The 19,092-nt window shown below is 42.2% G+C and overlaps 1 protein-coding gene across 4 annotated transcripts in view; it reads right to left on the bottom strand.

Moving 5' to 3' along the window:
* LOC135511858 (mitogen-activated protein kinase kinase kinase 4-like) overlaps positions 1-18,547 on the bottom strand; it is a 76,359-nt gene extending 57,812 nt beyond the window's left edge. For 3 of the 4 annotated variants that reach the window (XM_064933348.1, XM_064933350.1, XM_064933349.1), the window contains exon 1: positions 18,321-18,547. In XM_064933348.1, the coding sequence (XP_064789420.1) occupies positions 18,321-18,352 (32 nt within the window). In that variant the 5' untranslated portion in view covers positions 18,353-18,547. Of the gene's footprint in view, positions 1-18,019; positions 18,181-18,320 lie in introns of those variants that run through there. The other variant, XM_064933351.1, reaches the window with a different exon arrangement.
* Between the last annotated feature and the right edge of the window lie 545 nt (positions 18,548-19,092).

The following is a 19,092-nucleotide window of genomic DNA, read 5'->3' as shown; positions in this document are numbered from 1 at the left end:
ATAGTATGCAAGTATAAACACCATGGGACCACGCAGCCGTCATACCGCTCAGGAAGGAGACGCGTTCCGTCTCCTAGAGATGAACGTACTTTGGTGCGAAAAGTGCCAATCAATCCCAGAAAAGCAAAGGACCTTGTGAAGATGCTGGAAGAAACAGGTACAAAAGTATCTATATCCACAGTAAAACAAGTCCTACATAGACATAACCTGAGAGGCCACATCAGCAAGGAAGAAGCTACTCCTCCAAAATTGCCATAAAAAACCCAGACTACAGTTTGCAAATGCACATGGGGACAAAGACAGTATTTTTGGAGAAATGTCCTCTGGTATGACGAATCAAAAATATAATTATTTGGCCATAATGAGCATCGTTATGTTTGGAGGAAAAGGGGGAATGCTTGCAAGCCGAAGAACACCATCCCAACCGTGAAGCACGGGGGTGTAAGCATCATGTTGCGGGGATGCTTTGCTGCAGGAGGGACTGTTGCACTTCACAAAATAGATGGCATCCTGAGGAAGGAAAATGTGGATATATTGAAGCAACATCAAGACATCAGTCAGGAAGTTAAAGCTTGGTCGCAATTGGCTCTTCCAAATGGACAATGACCCCAAACATACTTCCAAAGTTGTGCCAAAATGTCTTAAGGAGAAAGTCAAGGTATTGGAGTGGCCATCACAAAGCCCTGACCTCAATCGTATAGATAATCTGTGGGCAGAAGTGAAAAAGCATGTGCGAGTAAGGAGGCCTACAAACCTGACTCAGTTACACCAGCTCTGTCAGAAGGAATGAGTCAGAATTCACCCAACTTATTGTGGGAAGCTTGTGGAAGGCTACCCGAAACATTTGACCCAAGATAAACAATTTAAAGGCAATGCTACCAAATACTAATTGAGTATGTAAACTTCTGACCCACTGGGAATGTGATCAAGGAAATTAAATCACTACTATTATTCTGACATTTCACATTATTAAAATAAAGACTGACCTAAGACAGGGAATTTTTACTAGGATTAAATGTCAGGAATTGTGAAAAACTGAGTTGAAATATTTGGCTATATAATAAAAATAAAAAAAAACGGTACATAAATAAAAATCAATTTAGTCTCAAATCATGAAACAATTAAATATTGTGGGGGGGAATGTTGGAGAAGAAAGTAGAAGTGCAATATGTGCCATGTAAAAAAAACGTTTAAGGTCCTTGCTCAGAACATATGAAAGCTGGTGGTTCCTTTTAACATGGGTCTTCAATATTCCCAGGTAAGAAGTTTTAGGTTGTAGTGCAGAAACCACAGCTTGTCTGCATGTTCCCCTGTCAGTCTGCTCTTCCGCATATCATAAATGACTCTCACCTCACTGAACACTCCCGCTTAGGACCAAAGAAGGTGGGGGACAGAGAAACTTCTTTGCCAGTGGAACAAGTGATTGAAGTCTGTCCCCATTCTGCTTCCACCACTCCAAAGGCAAGCCTCTTTTTCTGTCAATGACAGGCTCTCTGTGAGGTAACGCTCAGACTCAATTTCAAAACTGCACTTCAGACCTGCCCGCTTGGCTTCCAAGGATTCTAGCGTAGAGGCTGTCCCCCAGACTGTGTGGCTGTACTACCTGGACTCTTTGCACCTGGATCTATCTCCTCTTCTTCACTCGTCCCTTCTGCTGTGGCTCTGAGATTTGGTTTCCTTAGTAGGTCAGATTCCTCCTTCAGCCACTCTTTTGCTTTCTATAGTGCTGTCCCGGAGGTGAATGCATAGCTCTTGTAACATGGATACCGGACATTTTTTTTTATTTTACTTTTATTTAACTTAGGCAAGTCAGTTAACCTCTTGAATCTCCCCATCCCGGATCCGGGATCGTGACTAAAGCCTCAGGCTCATTAGTATAACGCAACGTTAACGATTTCTGAAAATCGCAAATAAAATGAAAATAATGTGCCTGCTCTAAAGCTTAGCCTTTTCTTAACAACACTGTCAGATTTTCAAAATATGCTTTTGAACCATAGCAATTGACTAATTTGTGTAAGAGTATGCTAAGCTAGCTTAGCATTTTGAGTAGCATTTAGCACGCAACATTTTCACAAAAACCAGATAACCAAATAAATAAAATAATTTACCTTTGAAGAGCTTCGGATGTTTTCAATGAGGAGACTCTCAGTTACATACCAAATGCACAGTTTTTCCTGAAAGCATCTGTGTGTAGGAGAAATCGCTCCGTTTTGTACATCACATTTGGCTACCGAAACGAACCGAAAATTCAGTCACCTACAACGTCAAACTTTTTCCGAATTAACTCCATAATATCGACCGAAACATGGCAAACGTTGTTTGGAATCAATCCTCAAGGTGTTTTTTCACATATCTCTTCATTGATATATCGTTCGTGGAAGCCTGTATTCTTCTCTGAATTCTGTGGAAAAATACTTGCAGCTGACTTTTGCGCACCAATTTCGGCGCAGGACACTGGGCGGACACCTGGTAAATGTGGTCTCTTATGGTCAATCTTCCAATGATATGCCTACAAATACGTCACAATGCTGCAGACACCTTGGGGAAACGACAGAAAGGGCAGACTTACTCCTCTCGCATTCACAGCCATATAAGGAGACAATGGAAAACAGAGCCTCAAAAATCCTGCTCATTTCCTGGATGCCGTCTCATCTTGGTTTTGCCTGAAGCTCACGTTCTAGGGCACGCACAGAAAATATCTTTGCAGTTCTGGACACGTCAGAGTGTTTTCTTTCGAAAGCTATCAATTATATGCATAGTCGAGCATCTTTTTGTGACAAAATATCTTGTTTAAAACGGGAACGTTTTTCATCCAAAAATGAAATTGCGCCCCTAGAGTTTCAACAGGTTAAGAACATATTCTTATTTACAATGACAGCCTAGGAACAGTGGGTTAACTGCCTTGTTCAGGGGCAGAACGACAGATTTTTACCTTGTCAGCTCTGGGATTCGATCTAGCGACCTGTTTGGTTACTGGCCCAGTGCAGTTGCCAGCACCAGGCACCCTGTCTATTTGGCCTTGGAGAACCGCCTTGTCAGACTGTCCAACATGGTCTTCCCTTTTGATGGCTTGAGTAGAAGAACCCTCCTGCTGCAGCATCAGCACCGACACACTGGGGATGATGCATGCTGCTGTAGAGTTGGAGTGGCTCATCTCCACTGTCACCTGCTCCATAGGTACCAGAGTCTCAATTCGGTTAGAGAATGTCCCACTGTGCAGCAGACAAACTGCCGATATGTCCGTAATTCACCTGCATACACATTCAGTGCATGCCTCGGTTCAAACATCCTCCGCAACATGTGTTGAGTTCCAGTGAGTTTGAACTGCTGATGGATGATGCTGTGTTTGGGAAGGCCAAGCTCTTCCTGAATGGCCCTCAGCCTCTGTTGGCCAGTACAGAGTGGTCAAAGTGAGATGCACAGCTCTTCAACATGACAATAATGTCTAGCACAGCTCTCTGACTGGATAGTCCATCATTGATTACAAGCTGTATGTTGTGTGCACTGCAGCTGAAGTCTGGAAGCTCTGCCTGGTTGTTGTCAGTGGCAATCTCAATAATTGCTTCATCCATCTTCTTGGCCCTTGGGTCTTTGTCCTGACATTCTGCCTTTTTATTAAAAAGTTGTAAGATTGTAGCCTGCGATGTCTGTATCACCTTTTCCTTGTGAAGAATTTGCTTCTTTTTTTCATCATTGCTTCCTTATGGGCTTTTGGATGGGTGTTCTAAAGGAGAGGTATCTCTAATTCCATGTATTACAGTTGAATTTATCAACATTTATAATGAGTATTTCTGTAAATAGATGTGGGTCTCTGCACAATCACCGTATCTTTTAGAACTACTGAACGTAACGCGCCAATGTAAAAATTAGATTTGATATAAATATGCACTTTTAGCGAACAAAACATACATGTATTGTGTAACATGAAGTCCTGTGAGTGTCATCTGATGAAGATCAAAGCAGCTAACCGATCGCTGCAGCTGTACATAGTCTATCGGTAAATAGCCCACCCAATTTACCTACCTCATCCCCATACTGTTTATATTTATTTACTTTTCTGCTCTTTTGCACACCAGTATCTCTACCTGTACATGACCATCTGATCATTTATCACTCCAGTGTTAATCTGCAAAATTGTAATTATTCACCTACCTCATGCCTTTTGCACACAATGTATATAGACTCTTTTTTTTGCTACTGTGTTATTGACTTGTTTATTGTTTACTCCGTGTGTAACTCTGTGTTGTTGTCTGTTCACACTGCTATGCTTTATCTTGGCCAGGTCGCAGTTGTAAATGAGATCTTGTTCTCAACTAGCCTACCTGGTTAACCTGTTGCGTCGCGCAATCCCGGATCCGGGATTCTATTTATAGCCTCAAGCTCATTAGCATAACGCAACGTTAACTATTCATGAAAATCGCAAATGAAATGAAATAAATATATTTGCTCTCAAGCTTAGACTTTTGTTAACAACACTGTCATCTCAGATTTTCAAAATATGCTTTTCAACCATCGCTATTCACTAATTTGTGTAAGAGTATTGATTGCTAACTTAGCTATAAGCCTAGAATTCAGCCAGCAACATTTTCACAAAAACAAGAAAATAATTCAAATAAAATCATTTACCTTTGAAGAACTTCAGATGTTTTCAATGAGGAGACTCAGTTAGATAGCAAATGTTCAGTTTTTCAAAAAAATATTATTTGTGTAGGACAAATCGCTCCGTTTTGTTCACATTTGGCTATGAAAAAAACCTGTATACAGTTATAGCCTCAAGCTCATTAGCATAATGTAACATTAACGATTTCTGAAAATCGCAAATAAAATGAAAATAATGCGCCTGCTCTAAAGCTTAGCCTTTTCTTAACAACACTGTCATCTCAGATTTTCAAAATATGCTTTTGAACCATCGCTATTCACTAATTTGTGTAAGAGTATGCTAAGCTAGCTTAGCATTTTGAGTAGCATTTAGCACGCAACATTTTCACAAAAACCAGATAACCAAATAAATAAAATCATTTACCTTTGAAGAGCTTCGGATGTTTTCAATGAGGAGACTCTCAGTTACATAGCAAATGCACAGTTTTTCCTGAAAGCATCTTTGTGTAGGAGAAATCGCTCCGTCACATTTGGCTACCGAAACGAACCGAAAATTCAGTCACCAACAACGTCAAACTTTTTCCGAATTAACTCCATAATATCGACCGAAACATGGCAAACGTTGTTTGGAATCAATCCTCAAGGTGTTTTTTCACATATCTCTTCATTGATATATCGTTCGTGGAAGCCTGCTTTCTTCTCTGAATTCCATGGAAAAATACTTGCAGCTGAGGTTTGCGCACCAATTTCGGCGCAGGACACTGGGCGGACACCTGGTAAATGTGGTCTCTTATGGTCAATCTTCCAATGATATGCCTACAAATACGTCACAATGCTGCTAAATGGGATATATATGCTGCAGACACCTTGGGGAAACGACAAAGGGCAGACTCATTCCTCTCGCATTCACAGCCATATAAGGAGACAATGGAAAACGGAGCCTCAAAAATCCTGCTCATTTCCTGGATGCCGTTTCATCTTGGTTTTGCCTGTAGCTCACGTTCTAGGGCACGCACAGAAAATATCTTTGCAGTTCTGGAAACGTCAGAGTGTTTTCTTTCCAAAGCTACCAATTATATGCATAGTCGAGCATCTTTTTGTGACAAAATATTGCGCTTAAAACGGGAACGTCTTTTTGTCCAAAAATGATATAGCGCCCCTAGAGTTTCAAGAGGTTAAATAAAGGTGAAATAAAAAAATAAAAGGTTAGAGAATAATTTTACCTCTATTTGTGTTTTTTTGTGACTCATCTCTTTGGCTGGAAAAATGGCTGTGTTCTTCTGTGAGTTGGTGGTGACCTAACAATCGTTTGTGGTGCTTTCGCTGTAAAGCATTTTTGAAATCAGACACTGGCTGGATTAACAAGATTTTTATCTTTAAAATGGTGTAAAATACTTGTATGCTTGAGGAATTTTAATTATGAGATTTTTGTTGTTTTTAAATTTGGCGCCCTGCACTTTCACTGGCTGTTGGCGGGGTGGGACGCTACCGTCCCACATGTCCCAGAGAGGTTAAGCCTGCACGAAACATAGACCTTATGACATTCTCTATGGAAGACAAACGGTAAAATAAAGGAACCCCTTCAAGTTCAGCCGCCAGTTATTATAGGAATTATGACACGTCAACTATTTCTCTCTATACCATGTCTATTTCATATACCTTTGACCATTGGCTGTTCATATAGGCACTTTAGTATTGCCAGCCTAATCTCGGGAGTTGATAGGCTTGAAGTCATAAACAGCGCTGTGCCTTAAACATTGCGAAGAGCTGCTGGCAAACTCCGTAAAGTACTGTTTGAATGAATGCTTACGAGCCTGCTGCTGCCTACAACCGCTCAGTCAGACTGCTTTATCAAATCAGACTTAATTATAATAAACACAGAAATACGAGCCTTCGGTCATTAATATGGTCAAATCCGGAAACTGTAATTTCGAAAACAAAACCATTCCGTACTTTATCGAACAGGTGGCAACCCTAAGTCTAAATATTGTTGTTACATTGCACAACCTTCAATGTTATGTCATAATTATGTAAAATTCAAGCAAATTAATTACATTCTACCCTGACTCTGCTTGCACATACCCTGACTCTGCTTGCACATACCCTGACTCTGCTTGCACATACCCTGACTCTGCTTGCACATACCCTGACTCTGCTTGCACATACCCTGACTCTGCTTGCATACCCTGACTCTGCTTGCACATACCCTGACTCTGCTTGCACATACCCTGACTCTGCTTGCACATACCCTGACTCTGCTTGCACATACCCTGACTCTGCTTGCACATACCCTGACTCTGCTTGCACATACCCTGACTCTGCTTGCACATACCCTGACTCTGCTTGCACTGAACACAAGAGAAGTCACACAATTTCCCTAGTTAATATTGCCTGCTAACATTTAATTTAACTAAATATGCAGGTTTAAAAATATATATACTTGTGTATTGATTTTAAGAAAGTTATTGATGTTTATTTATTTTTTTACCTTTATTTTACTAGGCAAGTCAGTTAAGAACAAATTCTTATTTTGAATGACGGCCTAGGAACAGTGGGTTAACTGCCTGTTCAGGGGCAGAACGTCAGATTTGTACCTTGTCAGCTCGGGGATTTGAACTTGCAACCTTCCGGTTACTAGTCCAACGCTCTAACCACTAGGCTACCCTGCCGCCCCCGTTAGGTACACTGGTGCAACGATTGTGCTTTATTCACAAATGCGCACTTGGTTAAATCGTCACCCATTTGGCACAGTTGAAGTAGGCTGTGATTCGATGATAAATTAACAGGCACCGCCTTGATTATATGCAACGCAGGACAAGCTAGTTAAATAGTAATATCAACCATGTGTAGTTAACTAGTGATTACGTTAAGATTGGTTGTTTTTTATAAGAAACGTTTCATGCTAGCTAGCAACTTACCTTGGCACCTTGCAGACACAAGGTTATTTTGATGCTGCACTCGCGTAACATGTAACAGCCTGTCACGCAGTCTCCTCGTGGATTGCAATGTAAACGGCCATAATCGGCATCCAAAAATGCAGACCGTTATGAAAACTTAAACTCGGTCAACCTCTAGTAGGCATGTTGTGTAAATCAAAAGATACAAACCCATTTTAATTCCAGGTTGTTTGGCAACAAAATAGGAAAAATGCCAAGGGGGGGTGAATACTTTTGCAAGACACTGTAGGCCCATTTAAATTGTGTCTGGCCTGCCGTTCCAAATAAAATAGAATATTTTTTGCTCAAGTCATTTTTTTAAAGTTGCTAGGTGTAGGCAAGGCCATTAGCAAATATGTATAAAGTTGATTTGAGTAAAACACATAGGGTGTGTCTGTTTAAAAAAAAAAATGCTATTGGTCAAAAGAACATCTTGGTCGACCAAGATTTTATTTAGTCGGGGACATCCCTACACTCGTGTCCCTGTCGCATGCTCTTTCTGCTCCAAGCTACTTCTAGAAGAAAAATTCACTGTGCCCCTTTGTTGCCTAATGGCCTCAGAGTAGCACCCATCTGACACCAGTGAATTACTGCTGCACTGTTTGTGTACGTGCGTGTGCGAGTATGCACGTGCTTGCATTCTGTATGCGTGCCCTCAGAAGTGCACATCTGACAGCAGTTGCGTTACAGTGCAGATGGTGTCAAGTGTCTGGGTGCCTCAGTCTGAATGGCTCATCTGATAGCCTTTTGGTACTGTCGGGATGTAATAAAGGCTGGTGGAATGTTACAGCCTCTAGGCAGGGACACAGCGTGCATGACAAACTGTTAGGAGGAGCCAAAGTGTCTGTGGTGGGGGGTGTCTTGACTAAGCATAAAGGCACTGCTGCAGGAGCCAGATTGCAAGAGGTGATTTAGTGACCTTTGACACCTCCTCCCCCCCATAGCACCAGGACTATTGTAACAGGCAGGAGGACTCCATTGTGTGGGGTGACACGTGGCCTGGAAGGCCCATACAGCTAAATAGCCTAGACACAGCTGGCTGGGGAGGCAGAGCAGCACACTTGGGACACGTCCCAAATGGCACACCATTCCCTTTATAGTGCATAACTTATGGGCCCTGGTCAAAAGTAGTGCCTTACATAGGGAATGGAGTGCCATTTGGAACGCTCCCTTGCTCACAATGCCTATTGCCCTCAACAACCAAATAGGATTGAATGATTGTTCAGCTAGGAGGGGGCCGGGAGGGATTGGCTGGATAGTTTTTTGCAGGAGTATCAAGCTCTCAGCAAAAATGTGCCATTATTGTATCAAATCAAATTTTATTTGTCACATACACATGGTTAGCAGATGTTAATGCGAGTGTAGCGAAATGCTTGTGCTTCTAGTTCCGACAATGCAGTAATAACCAACAAGTAATCTAACTAACAATTCCTAAACTACTGTCTTATACACAGTGTAAGGGGATAAACAATATGTACATAAGGATATATGAATGAGTGATGGTACAGAGCAGCATAGGCAAGATACAGTAGATGGTATCAAGTACAGTATATACATATGAGATGAGTATGTAAACAAAGTGGCATAGTTAAAGTGGCTAGTGATACATGTATTACATAAGGATGCAGTCGATGATATAGAGTACAGTATATACGTATGCATATGAGATTAATAATGTAGGGTAAGTAACATTATATAAGGTAGCATTGTTTAAAGTGGCTAGTGATATATTTACATCATTTCCCATTATTAAAGTGGCTGGAGTTGAGTCAGTGTCAGTGTGTTGGCAGCAGCCACTCAATGTTAGTGGTGGCTGTTTAACAGTCTGATGGCCTTGAGATAGAAGCTGTTTTTCAGTCTCTCGGTCCCAGCTTTGATGCCCCTGTACTGACCTCGCCTTCTGGATGATAGCGGGGTGAACAGGCAGTGGCTCGGGTGGTTGATGTCCTTGATGATCTTTATGGCCTTCCTGTAACATCGGGTGGTGTAGGTGTCCTGGAGGGCAGGTAGTTTGCCCCAGATGATGCGTTGTGCAGACCTCACTACCCTCTGGAGAGCCTTACGGTTGAGGGCGCAGCAGTTGCCGTACCAGGCGGTGATACAGCACGCCAGGATGCTCTCGATTGTGCATCTGTAGAAGTTTGTGAGTGCTTTTGGTGACAAGCCGAATTTCTTCAGCCTCCTGAGGTTGAAGAGGCGCTGCTGCGCCTTCTTCACGATGCTGTCTGTGTGAGTGGACCAATTCAGTTTGTCTGTGATGTGTATGCCGAGGAACTTAAAACTTGCTACTCTCTCCACTACTGTTCCATCGATGTGGATAGGGGGGTGTTCCCTCTGCTGTTTCCTGAAGTCCCCAATCATCTCCTTAGTTTTGTTGACGTTGAGTGTGAGGTTATTTTCCTGACACCACACTCCGAGGGCACTCACCTCCTCCCTGTAGGCCGTCTCGTCGTTGTTGGTAATCAAGCCTACCACTGTTGTGTCGTCCGCAAACTTGATGATTGAGTTGGAGGCGTGCGTGACCACGCAGTCGTGGGTGAACAGGGAGTACAGGAGAGGGCTCAGAACGCACCCTTGTGGGGCCCCAGTGTTGAGGATCAGCGGGGAGGAGATGTTGTTACCTACCCTCACCACCTGGGGGCGGCCCGTCAGGAAGTCCAGTACCCAGTTGCACAGGGCGGGGTCGAGACCCAGGGTCTCGAGCTTGATGACGAGCTTGGAGGGTACTATGGTGTTGAATGCCGAGCTGTAGTCGATGAACAGCATTCTCACATAGGTATTCCTCTTGTCCAGATGGGTTAGGGCAGTGTGCAGTGTGGTTGAGATTGCATCGTCTGTGGACCTATTTGAGCGGTAAGCTAATTGGAGTGGGTCTAGGGTGTCAGGTAGGGTGGAGGTGATATGGTCCTTGACTAGTCTCTCAAATCACCTTGTACAATTGACAAGGAGGATTTTTTATTTTTAGTGAGGACAACTTGAGTCACTTTTACAAGAAAGCATGTGCCTGTTGTCCACTTTTCACTGTAGTGAGGAATAATGACAGAATAGCTCCATCAGATGCATTGGCTCACTATGGTTCACACAACCACACCTGAAAGTGATAATGCCACACTCCAATCTGGAAAGATTTTAGGTCGCAAAAACTCAGTGGTTTCAGATAAGATCCATTACCATGTCAGAACATAGACTCCAGCTTTGGAAAGACTGATCCATTACTGTGCCAGAACATAGGCTCCAGCTTTGGAAAGACTGATCCATTACTGTGTCAGAACATAGACTCCAGCTTTGGAAAGACTGATCCATTACCATGTCAGAACATAGGCTCCAGCTTTGGAAAGACTGATCCATTACCATGTCAGAACATAGGCTCCAGCTTTGGAAAGACTGATCCATTACTGTGTCAGAACATAGGCTCCAGCTTTGGAAAGACTGATCCATTACCATGTCAGAACATAGACTCCAGCTTTGGAAAGACTGATCCATTACTGTGCCAGAACATAGGCTCCAGCTTTGGAAAGACTGATCCATTACCATGTCAGAACATAGGCTCCAGCTTTGGAAAGACTGATCCATTACCATGTCAGAACATAGGCTCCAGCTTTGGAAAGACTGATCCATTACCATGTCAGAACATAGGCTCCAGCTTTGGAAAGACTGAAAGGTGCAACGGAGTTCCTTTTTTAATTGTATGCAAGTGTTACGCAATTACCATTCTTGTGTTGAATGCATCGGTGTCTCTAGCTCAACAACATTCTCTGTAACACCAGTAGGATGACAGCAGAATATCTGCCACTAAACCAGAAGAAAACAGGCCAAACCAGACCCCACCCTGCTCAGAAAACAGTGTGAATGTGTGACTGACGCCACCCAGATAGCAACACTGGACTGGGGCTGGGCGGTATACCGTATTTTACTATATACACCAGTATTGATGCAGGGACTAGTTTGGGTTTTTACTTTACCTTCTATAACTTTATTTGAATGTTTGGTTTGTTAAAATGTGATACACTGTGTGTAACGCCCATTTGTATAGTTGACTCCACTACTTGAATCATCACTCTCTCCCACCCTCTCCCCCACTCAAGCATCGCATTTGTTGTTGCTTGACCACGAGAAGCTTGCGTTCAGTCTGCATGGTCAATGCAGCACATGCAACAATGTTGATGACAACGATGTTGTTTCCACTTTGATCTTAATATAAGCATTCTATAATTACAATATCAGTTTGTGTTTCTTACATCTGCAAACCGCTAGTTTGTATTTTCTTAGCAAGTTAAGCTAAATTGTGTTAGCCACTAATGCCTAGTTCGCTGGCTAGCTGAGTCAGAGCAAACGTAGCTAGCTAATACTGCCTGATACCAGTACTGATGGAGGCCTAAATCAGCATGTCGTTTGTGCAACAGTATCTTCTAAATCAAAGAGGAATAGGCGAAGCATGAATATGTTGGCTACATGAATAAAGATTTAATGTAGCCAAAGATTATAGGGTCCCCTAGGAAACACTGAACATCACTTTGGTTCCTACCCGGTCACAATAACTCATCCATGGCATTTTCATTATTTTGTTGTCATGTCCAACACTGTATTCAAAGAGCCCACTGTTATTTATATTCTAACTATATATTTATAATAAACATTCTATTTACATGATTCCAAAAGTTCACCCAAGTGTTTTGATCTAAATCTCAATTGCAACATTTGGTTAAAAATAAGGCCTAGTAGTGGGGAAATGATATCAAATGAGTGCAGGAAATGCAGAAATTGCTGGAAATTATTTTAGGTTGAAGTTGAATTGAACAGTATAAACCAATCAGAATGGAGAAAGACCCATTGAAATTATTTAGAATATACGTGTTGCCACCCTATGGTCACGCACTAGTAATAAAGCAAATGTAGAACTTTTATTAATCAAAAACATAAAACTGTCAAATATGGTATTTTTCAAATGTATTATATTTTGTCCATATCGCCCAGCCCTACATCAGACAGCACCACACACGTGCACAGCCATGCCCACACAGCCATGCCCACACAGCCATGCCCACACAGCCATGCCCACACACAGCTTTGATTGCATGAAGAATACGCTTGAATCCTGATCAAAACAATTTAGCAAAAAAAGGAAAGTCATCATTTTTGTGCTGCTTGCGGCACAGTACATACAACAACGAAACATGACATTGCATCCCAAGAGACCAGCTGGTGGCATTAAAAACTGAAATCTAGAACTGTAATGGCTGGATTGGAATGCCCTGCCAATGTTTCAGATCCATGGGAGTACAGAGGGTCTAACCCCGACAATCATGTCTAACCCCTACAATCATGTCTAACCCCGACAATCATGTCTAACCCAGAGAATCATGTCTAACCCAGAGAATCATGTCTAACCCAGAGAATCATGTCTAACCCAGAGAATCATCTGATTGCCACATAGAACACAGAAAAGGCAGTCAAACTTACAGCTATCAAGATCCTGCAACCACAGCCTTGGCTGACGATATGATTTAGGATTTTATTAGGATCCCCATTAGCTGTTGCAAAAGCAGCAGCTACTCTTCCTGGGGTCCACACAACACATGGCATAATACAGAACAGTGAAAGGCAACAAGGACAGGAACAAGTGGTGAGAAGCTTGCCCTCCCTGCTCAAGCCAGCCAGTACTAGCTAGGGTGCAGTGTTTCCACTGCCGTCATTTAGATCTGGCACTGTGCCATGACAAAAGTCATTGCAACAACACCGATTTGGAGATGCTAGAAGAGTCCACATTTACTTTCTCTGCAAACGAAAAGAGTAATGACTAGAACAACCAGACAATCCCACAGTAGAATAGTTTATCTAGTCGGCGTGTTGTGTGTTCTATGTGAGAGAAATATTCCTCACAAGGCGCATTCCAGTTACGTGTGCCATAGGAGTGCCATAGAGAAGGGAACATGCATTCAATGCACAACAATTCTTGCAATCACAATTTTCCTAGTGCATAGGGGAGAGTGGGGCTAAATGTAACACAATTCTAGGGTTACTTGGAGTAAAACGCCACCCTACCTCAACATCTTTAGGGAAGAAGTAACTTACGTTGTGATGAGACAGATTATTATTTATTTTTTTAGCAATAGTGTCAAACAGGAAAATTGTTGGGAGGAAAATTGTGACATGAAGTTGCTTCAGTTAGAACTACAGGCAGGGAATGTGTTACTCAAAGTTACTATAACTGTGTTTATGCACATTTTTTGGGACATCAAATTCATTAATAGGATGCTAACTAGTTAAAGGATCACATTTGAGATAGCTAATGATTAGCCCAATAGGATGAATGCAGATAGGCTGAAGCATGGGGTTGCCTATATATTTTTTATAGCCACTATACTGCATCAGTTGGGCTTACAGGTGATAATGCTTAATGCTAATAGCATACCTGATAATATGGACCATATATAGGATATATGCATGGTCTAATATGTTAAATAATTTGACCAATATGTTATTGGGCTCATTTATGGAGGTGGAAATAATATTTTAAATGGCGTCAGCATAAATGTATTTTCAGTCATTTTGGAGTAGAATGTCCTTTTAAAAATACACCAGAACTGAGCTTCTCAGTCCTTCAACAAAAATTCTACAACCTTTCCAGAGGAAACACTGCTAAGGCGTAATGTAAACAGACAATCATGTAATGATTATGGCCTGAATAACCTTAGGACACTTCCTTCCTGAATCACATGGTGTGGCATGATGCGCACCAGTCTTTTCCAAGCGTGCAAAGACAAGTGCAGCAACTGTTTATTAGAGACAGAGAGAGAGAAAAACAAAAACATGAAGTGTCAGATGTCTTTAAGAGTGCTATGATGAGAGCTTTGTAGCCTTGTATCCCTGAAGCAGTGATGGAGCCTGAAGGGCAGTGGTGGGCTGTAGGCTGGGAATGCTTGGGGGGGCTGAGTGTTCCATCCACAGTGTTGCATTAACGAGTTCCAGCCAAGGGCTCTTCCTGCTCTGGGCCATGAGATGATTATCATCTTCTCTACACAGCACTATCCTGAAATCCACGGAATGCTTGTGGGAGAATCCCAAACAGCATTGACAAAAGATTTCCATCCTGTCCTTCCCTGCAATGGTTGGCAGCAGCAATGGTTAGTGAGTGAATTGTGAATGCATTTTTAACCAGGCTTGCAAATGATGTGGTCTTGCACAGTCCGGGACAGGGATGTTGGGATAATGGGATGTTCCATTAGCCGTTACAGGCTAAGTAATGTTTGGCGTAGCACAGAGAATTTGACATACCTTAACTTGGTGATACTTCCTCAATTCCTGACTTGGAAGACAACCAATTTCTTCAAAAATGTTTACTTAAAAAAAAATGCAACCTTTATTTATTTAACTAGGCAAGTCAGTTAAGAACAAATTCTTATTTACAATGACAGCCTATCAGGAGAGTGGGTTAACTGCCTTGTTCAGGGGCAGAACAACAGATTTTTATCTTGTCAGCTCGAGGATTTGATACCGCAACCTTTCGGTTACTGGCCCCAACGCTCTTAACCACTAGTCTACCTGCCGACCCAAATGGCAAAGTCTAGTAGTTACAGGAGGTTCGTTTGAATTTTGAAAAATGCTCCGTTATTAAATTAAACCAATTTTATGCTCATGAAATAATCCAGCAATGTGTACGCCGCCATATTGTCTATTTCACCGCCATCTTCTCTCATTGAGACATGTGGGTGTCCAGTCCACCCCAATGTGCTGCATGTCATGATGACACTCAGCTGTCTCGAACAATGAGAAAATACTTTTTTTTTTAAATGGACAAGATGGCAGTGTACACATTGTTGGGGAAGTATGGACAAGGTTGGTCTAAAATTATTTGATACGCCAAACAGTAGCCATCTAATACCATCCATCAGCCAGCTGGAACAGAATAATGGTCTGACTAGGCAATATTTTTAATAGCTAGGGACAGGGGTGACCTTAACTCCAGCTGACAGACAGTGACACAACCATGTGCCTTGTTTGTCTCTGTTCAGCATAGGGGCATGTGGCCAACTTGGCATCCTATATAGTGCACTACTTTTGGCCAGGGCCCATAGGAAATAGGGTGCCATTTCCTCATTAGGGACACAGATTTGTTGGAACATGTAACTAAGATTGACAGCATGACATCGTCGCTCAAATATTCAAGCCCACTGCAATCCCAGTTCCCGCCCTATGGGCCCTGGTCAGAAGTAGTGCACTACTTCGAGAACAGGGTGCCATTGGGTTCTGGTCAGAGGTAGTGTACTAAGGGGAAATAGGGTGCTGTGTGGGACACAGCCTACGAGTTAGGACACAAATAAAATGAGCAGTGCACAAACTGATTCCTGGGAGAGAGGAACTTCAAGCTCCCCAGTCACCACTCATATGCTGCATAACTATGGTTAAGTCACAAATAACACCCTAACCCCTACATAGTGCACATTTTTTTAACTTCACCAGGTCAAAAGTATTGCACTACATAAAGAGCCATTTGGGACGCACACTATATGCAATGATTTCAACAGTCTGTGCCATCCCGCCAGCTACTTAAACTAATGGTCATGCCATTTTCAGCTTGACAACGAGAGAAATGGAGTTGGAAAGAGTGCAAACAAATGTGGGACGAGGCTCGTCCGACACAGCAGCAGTTCAGTGACTCCACATCAAGACAAGTCTGTGTGCTTGCAAAGAAGACTTGGATTGAAAACCCAGCCACCCGGAATGAGCAAAGTGATGACACAGACCATAATCAAGAACCACAATTGAAAGCATTGAACACGATTCAATTCAGTACGCCATGCAGTGTAGGCCAAGCACTGTTGCATGCTTGTAGGCCGCCATTGTAGATAATTATTTGTTCTTAACTGACTTGTCTAGTTAAATAAAGGTTCAATAAAAATGTCATTTAAAATGCGTCGAGGGAGGGAGGAGGGGAGCGAGACATAACATTGGATTCCAGAGAATCTGTCACCGGGAGCAAACAAGCGCTATGACGTCGTGTGGGGTCAGAAAGGACGTACATAGAAGGAAAAACATTCAACAGCATGCATTCCACTGGCATGAAAAACAGCTAGAAACAATCTGCAGTGAATGACATATCACTAGTAGTGTGATGCTGCCGCAATCTAAACTAATACACAATCATTGACAATAAAATCAAATGAAAAAAAACTGTTCCGTGAGCCTTCATTATAAAATTGCTTTATAGAATCTAGAAATATATGATTTAGCAGATTCTAGAACCATTATAATTTAACTCAGAGGGCATTTCCCAACGGATTCCAGAGCATACACAGAGTGTACATACAGTCCCTGACTAATAACAAATGGCATGTGAAAAGCTTCAAAGATGCTCTAGTAGAAAACACGTGAACATTCTCTACCCGAACAAAGAGCAGGCATCATTGGATATAGTGCAATACTAGTCCCATTCGCTCAAGCTGGGAACCAATATTATCCCCTGATGCTTGCACTGTGTACATGATGAATGATCATAGACAACCGCGTGCACGAAATACCTGGCTGGGAAAACAAATAATAAGGCGCGGGGGGGGGGGGGGCTCGCACGACACAACGCAGAGTGCCTGGACATAGTCGTGGTATTATTGCCCCCCCCCCTTATTGCTATTATAAAGCAGGTTACCAACGTAATTGCAGCAGTAAAAATGAATGTTTTGTCATACCCGTGGAATATGGTCTGATATACCACGGCTGTCAGCCAATCAACATCCAGGGCTCAAACCACCAAGTATATAATTTAGCATATAATACACATTTGCAATCAATCTAAGCAATGAGTGGGCTATTTTAGCTAGTAATCTGTTTCACAAAAAGGTGTTGTAACTTGCAACAAACATTTAACAGAAGCCATTAGCCGTACTTCTTCGTACTGGTCGCCGCTGGGAATCGAACCCACAACCCTGGCGTTGCAAGCCCCATGCTCTACCAACTGAGCCACAACGCAAAGCTACGTGCTTTTCTTTCTGAGAACAGTTTCCATTTCTAGGAAAGCTAAATCAGACATTTCAAAACATGAGTTGTTTCCCCATCAACTTCCTCTGTCCAAGAAGTCATAGAAAGATAGCATATCAGCCCAGCCACTGAATACTTACCTGAACCGGTCACCAGCTAAGTTAGCCAACTAGTTGTGACGTACAGCCTAGGTAAATGCCTCGCTAACAGGCTAAAGTTAGCTAGCTAACGTTGGTTAACAAATCAAGAAAATTAGTGCAACATTTCAACTCGTGTTTCAAATACAGTTCTATTGAGATGTTGTGCATACATCTAGAAAGTGCTACCACAATCCTGATGAAAACCGATACCAAACTTTGCAAGGATGAAGTCATTTGCCACTTCGACAAAACTGTGAACAATAAACAACGAAGCGCTAAAGCAAAGTTAGCCACATAGCTAGTTGACTAGCCTAGCAAACTAGCTAGCTGCCTTTTGATGTTGCAAATCCAATGTGAAGTGAAAATAGTTACCACTTTCAAAAGGCAAGCATTTCCTCCATCCTCCAGGAATTCCACAACAAATATAAACACTGTGCAAAGTGATACTTCAGAGAATAGATTTATCCCCTAAAAACTTTGCAACTTCAAAGCTGCAAAAATGTTGCAAGTGTACGCGGCTCACTTTGTGACAGTAGGTGGTTTCCTATAGATGCGCAAGCGCGCCAATTGACCCGCTTGGGTTGTCACGTTCAGCTCACAATGTGGCAGCTAGCTAAAACCCCGGCTGTGTAGTTTCTTTATTTTCACGAAATCGCACTGATTATTCGCCTACCTGCTAGGTTCGCTATTATCCGGAGGCTCCATAGTGGGTCGAGAAATCCTCGGTTCTAGTGGTGCATGGGACCATCCATGACAATAACAGTTTAAACGCTGTTTGCACGTTTTCTTTTTGCAAGAGCTGGTCGAAAAGCCGTCTTTCTGCGAAGTTTTTTTTATCCCCCTGCAGAGTTGCAGCACCCGGGGTTGTGCGCTGTCGCCATCTTTCCAGCAGTCATTGAGGAGAGCTACGGCCAATGACTGTATATATGGCTACGGCAACTCGTACAGTTCATCCGTTCAGCAGCCTAGTAATATAGCCAAATGGTGTGACAAGTATGATGTGGTTATAATGCATTATAAAACTTGCCATAAGAATGTATCGAATTCTGTCCCCTTACAATGTAATTATAAAGGATCATGCATGCTTATAACGAGCATCAACGCATTATTTGTTGGCTTTCTCGACTAAAGTGTTACCAGGGCCAGACTACCTCATTTTCTATCTGGTTATAAAGTCAATTTTATATCACACAAAAGACAATCGTTTCAACTGTCAGAATATTGTCAGAACATTGTTTAAAATACTTACTTGCCCTAGATACAATTGTAGCTTACAAAAAGTGACTCATAGGAATGTTCCCTGCTCTGTGTTCTCTAACTGCTCATAAGATTCAGTCTTTATATGGAATTGTCTTTAATTTATTGCAACTATTTTACATCTATGTCATTGCATTCTAGAGATTGTTGGCCTCTCCATCGCCGAAAGCACTAGAGTAATTATGGTT

The sequence above is a fragment of the Oncorhynchus masou genome, chromosome 24 (genome assembly GCF_036934945.1).
Source record: "Oncorhynchus masou masou isolate Uvic2021 chromosome 24, UVic_Omas_1.1, whole genome shotgun sequence".
NCBI classification, from domain to species: Eukaryota; Metazoa; Chordata; class Actinopteri; order Salmoniformes; family Salmonidae; genus Oncorhynchus; species Oncorhynchus masou.
This window is presented reverse-complemented; position numbering and strand designations above follow the sequence as displayed.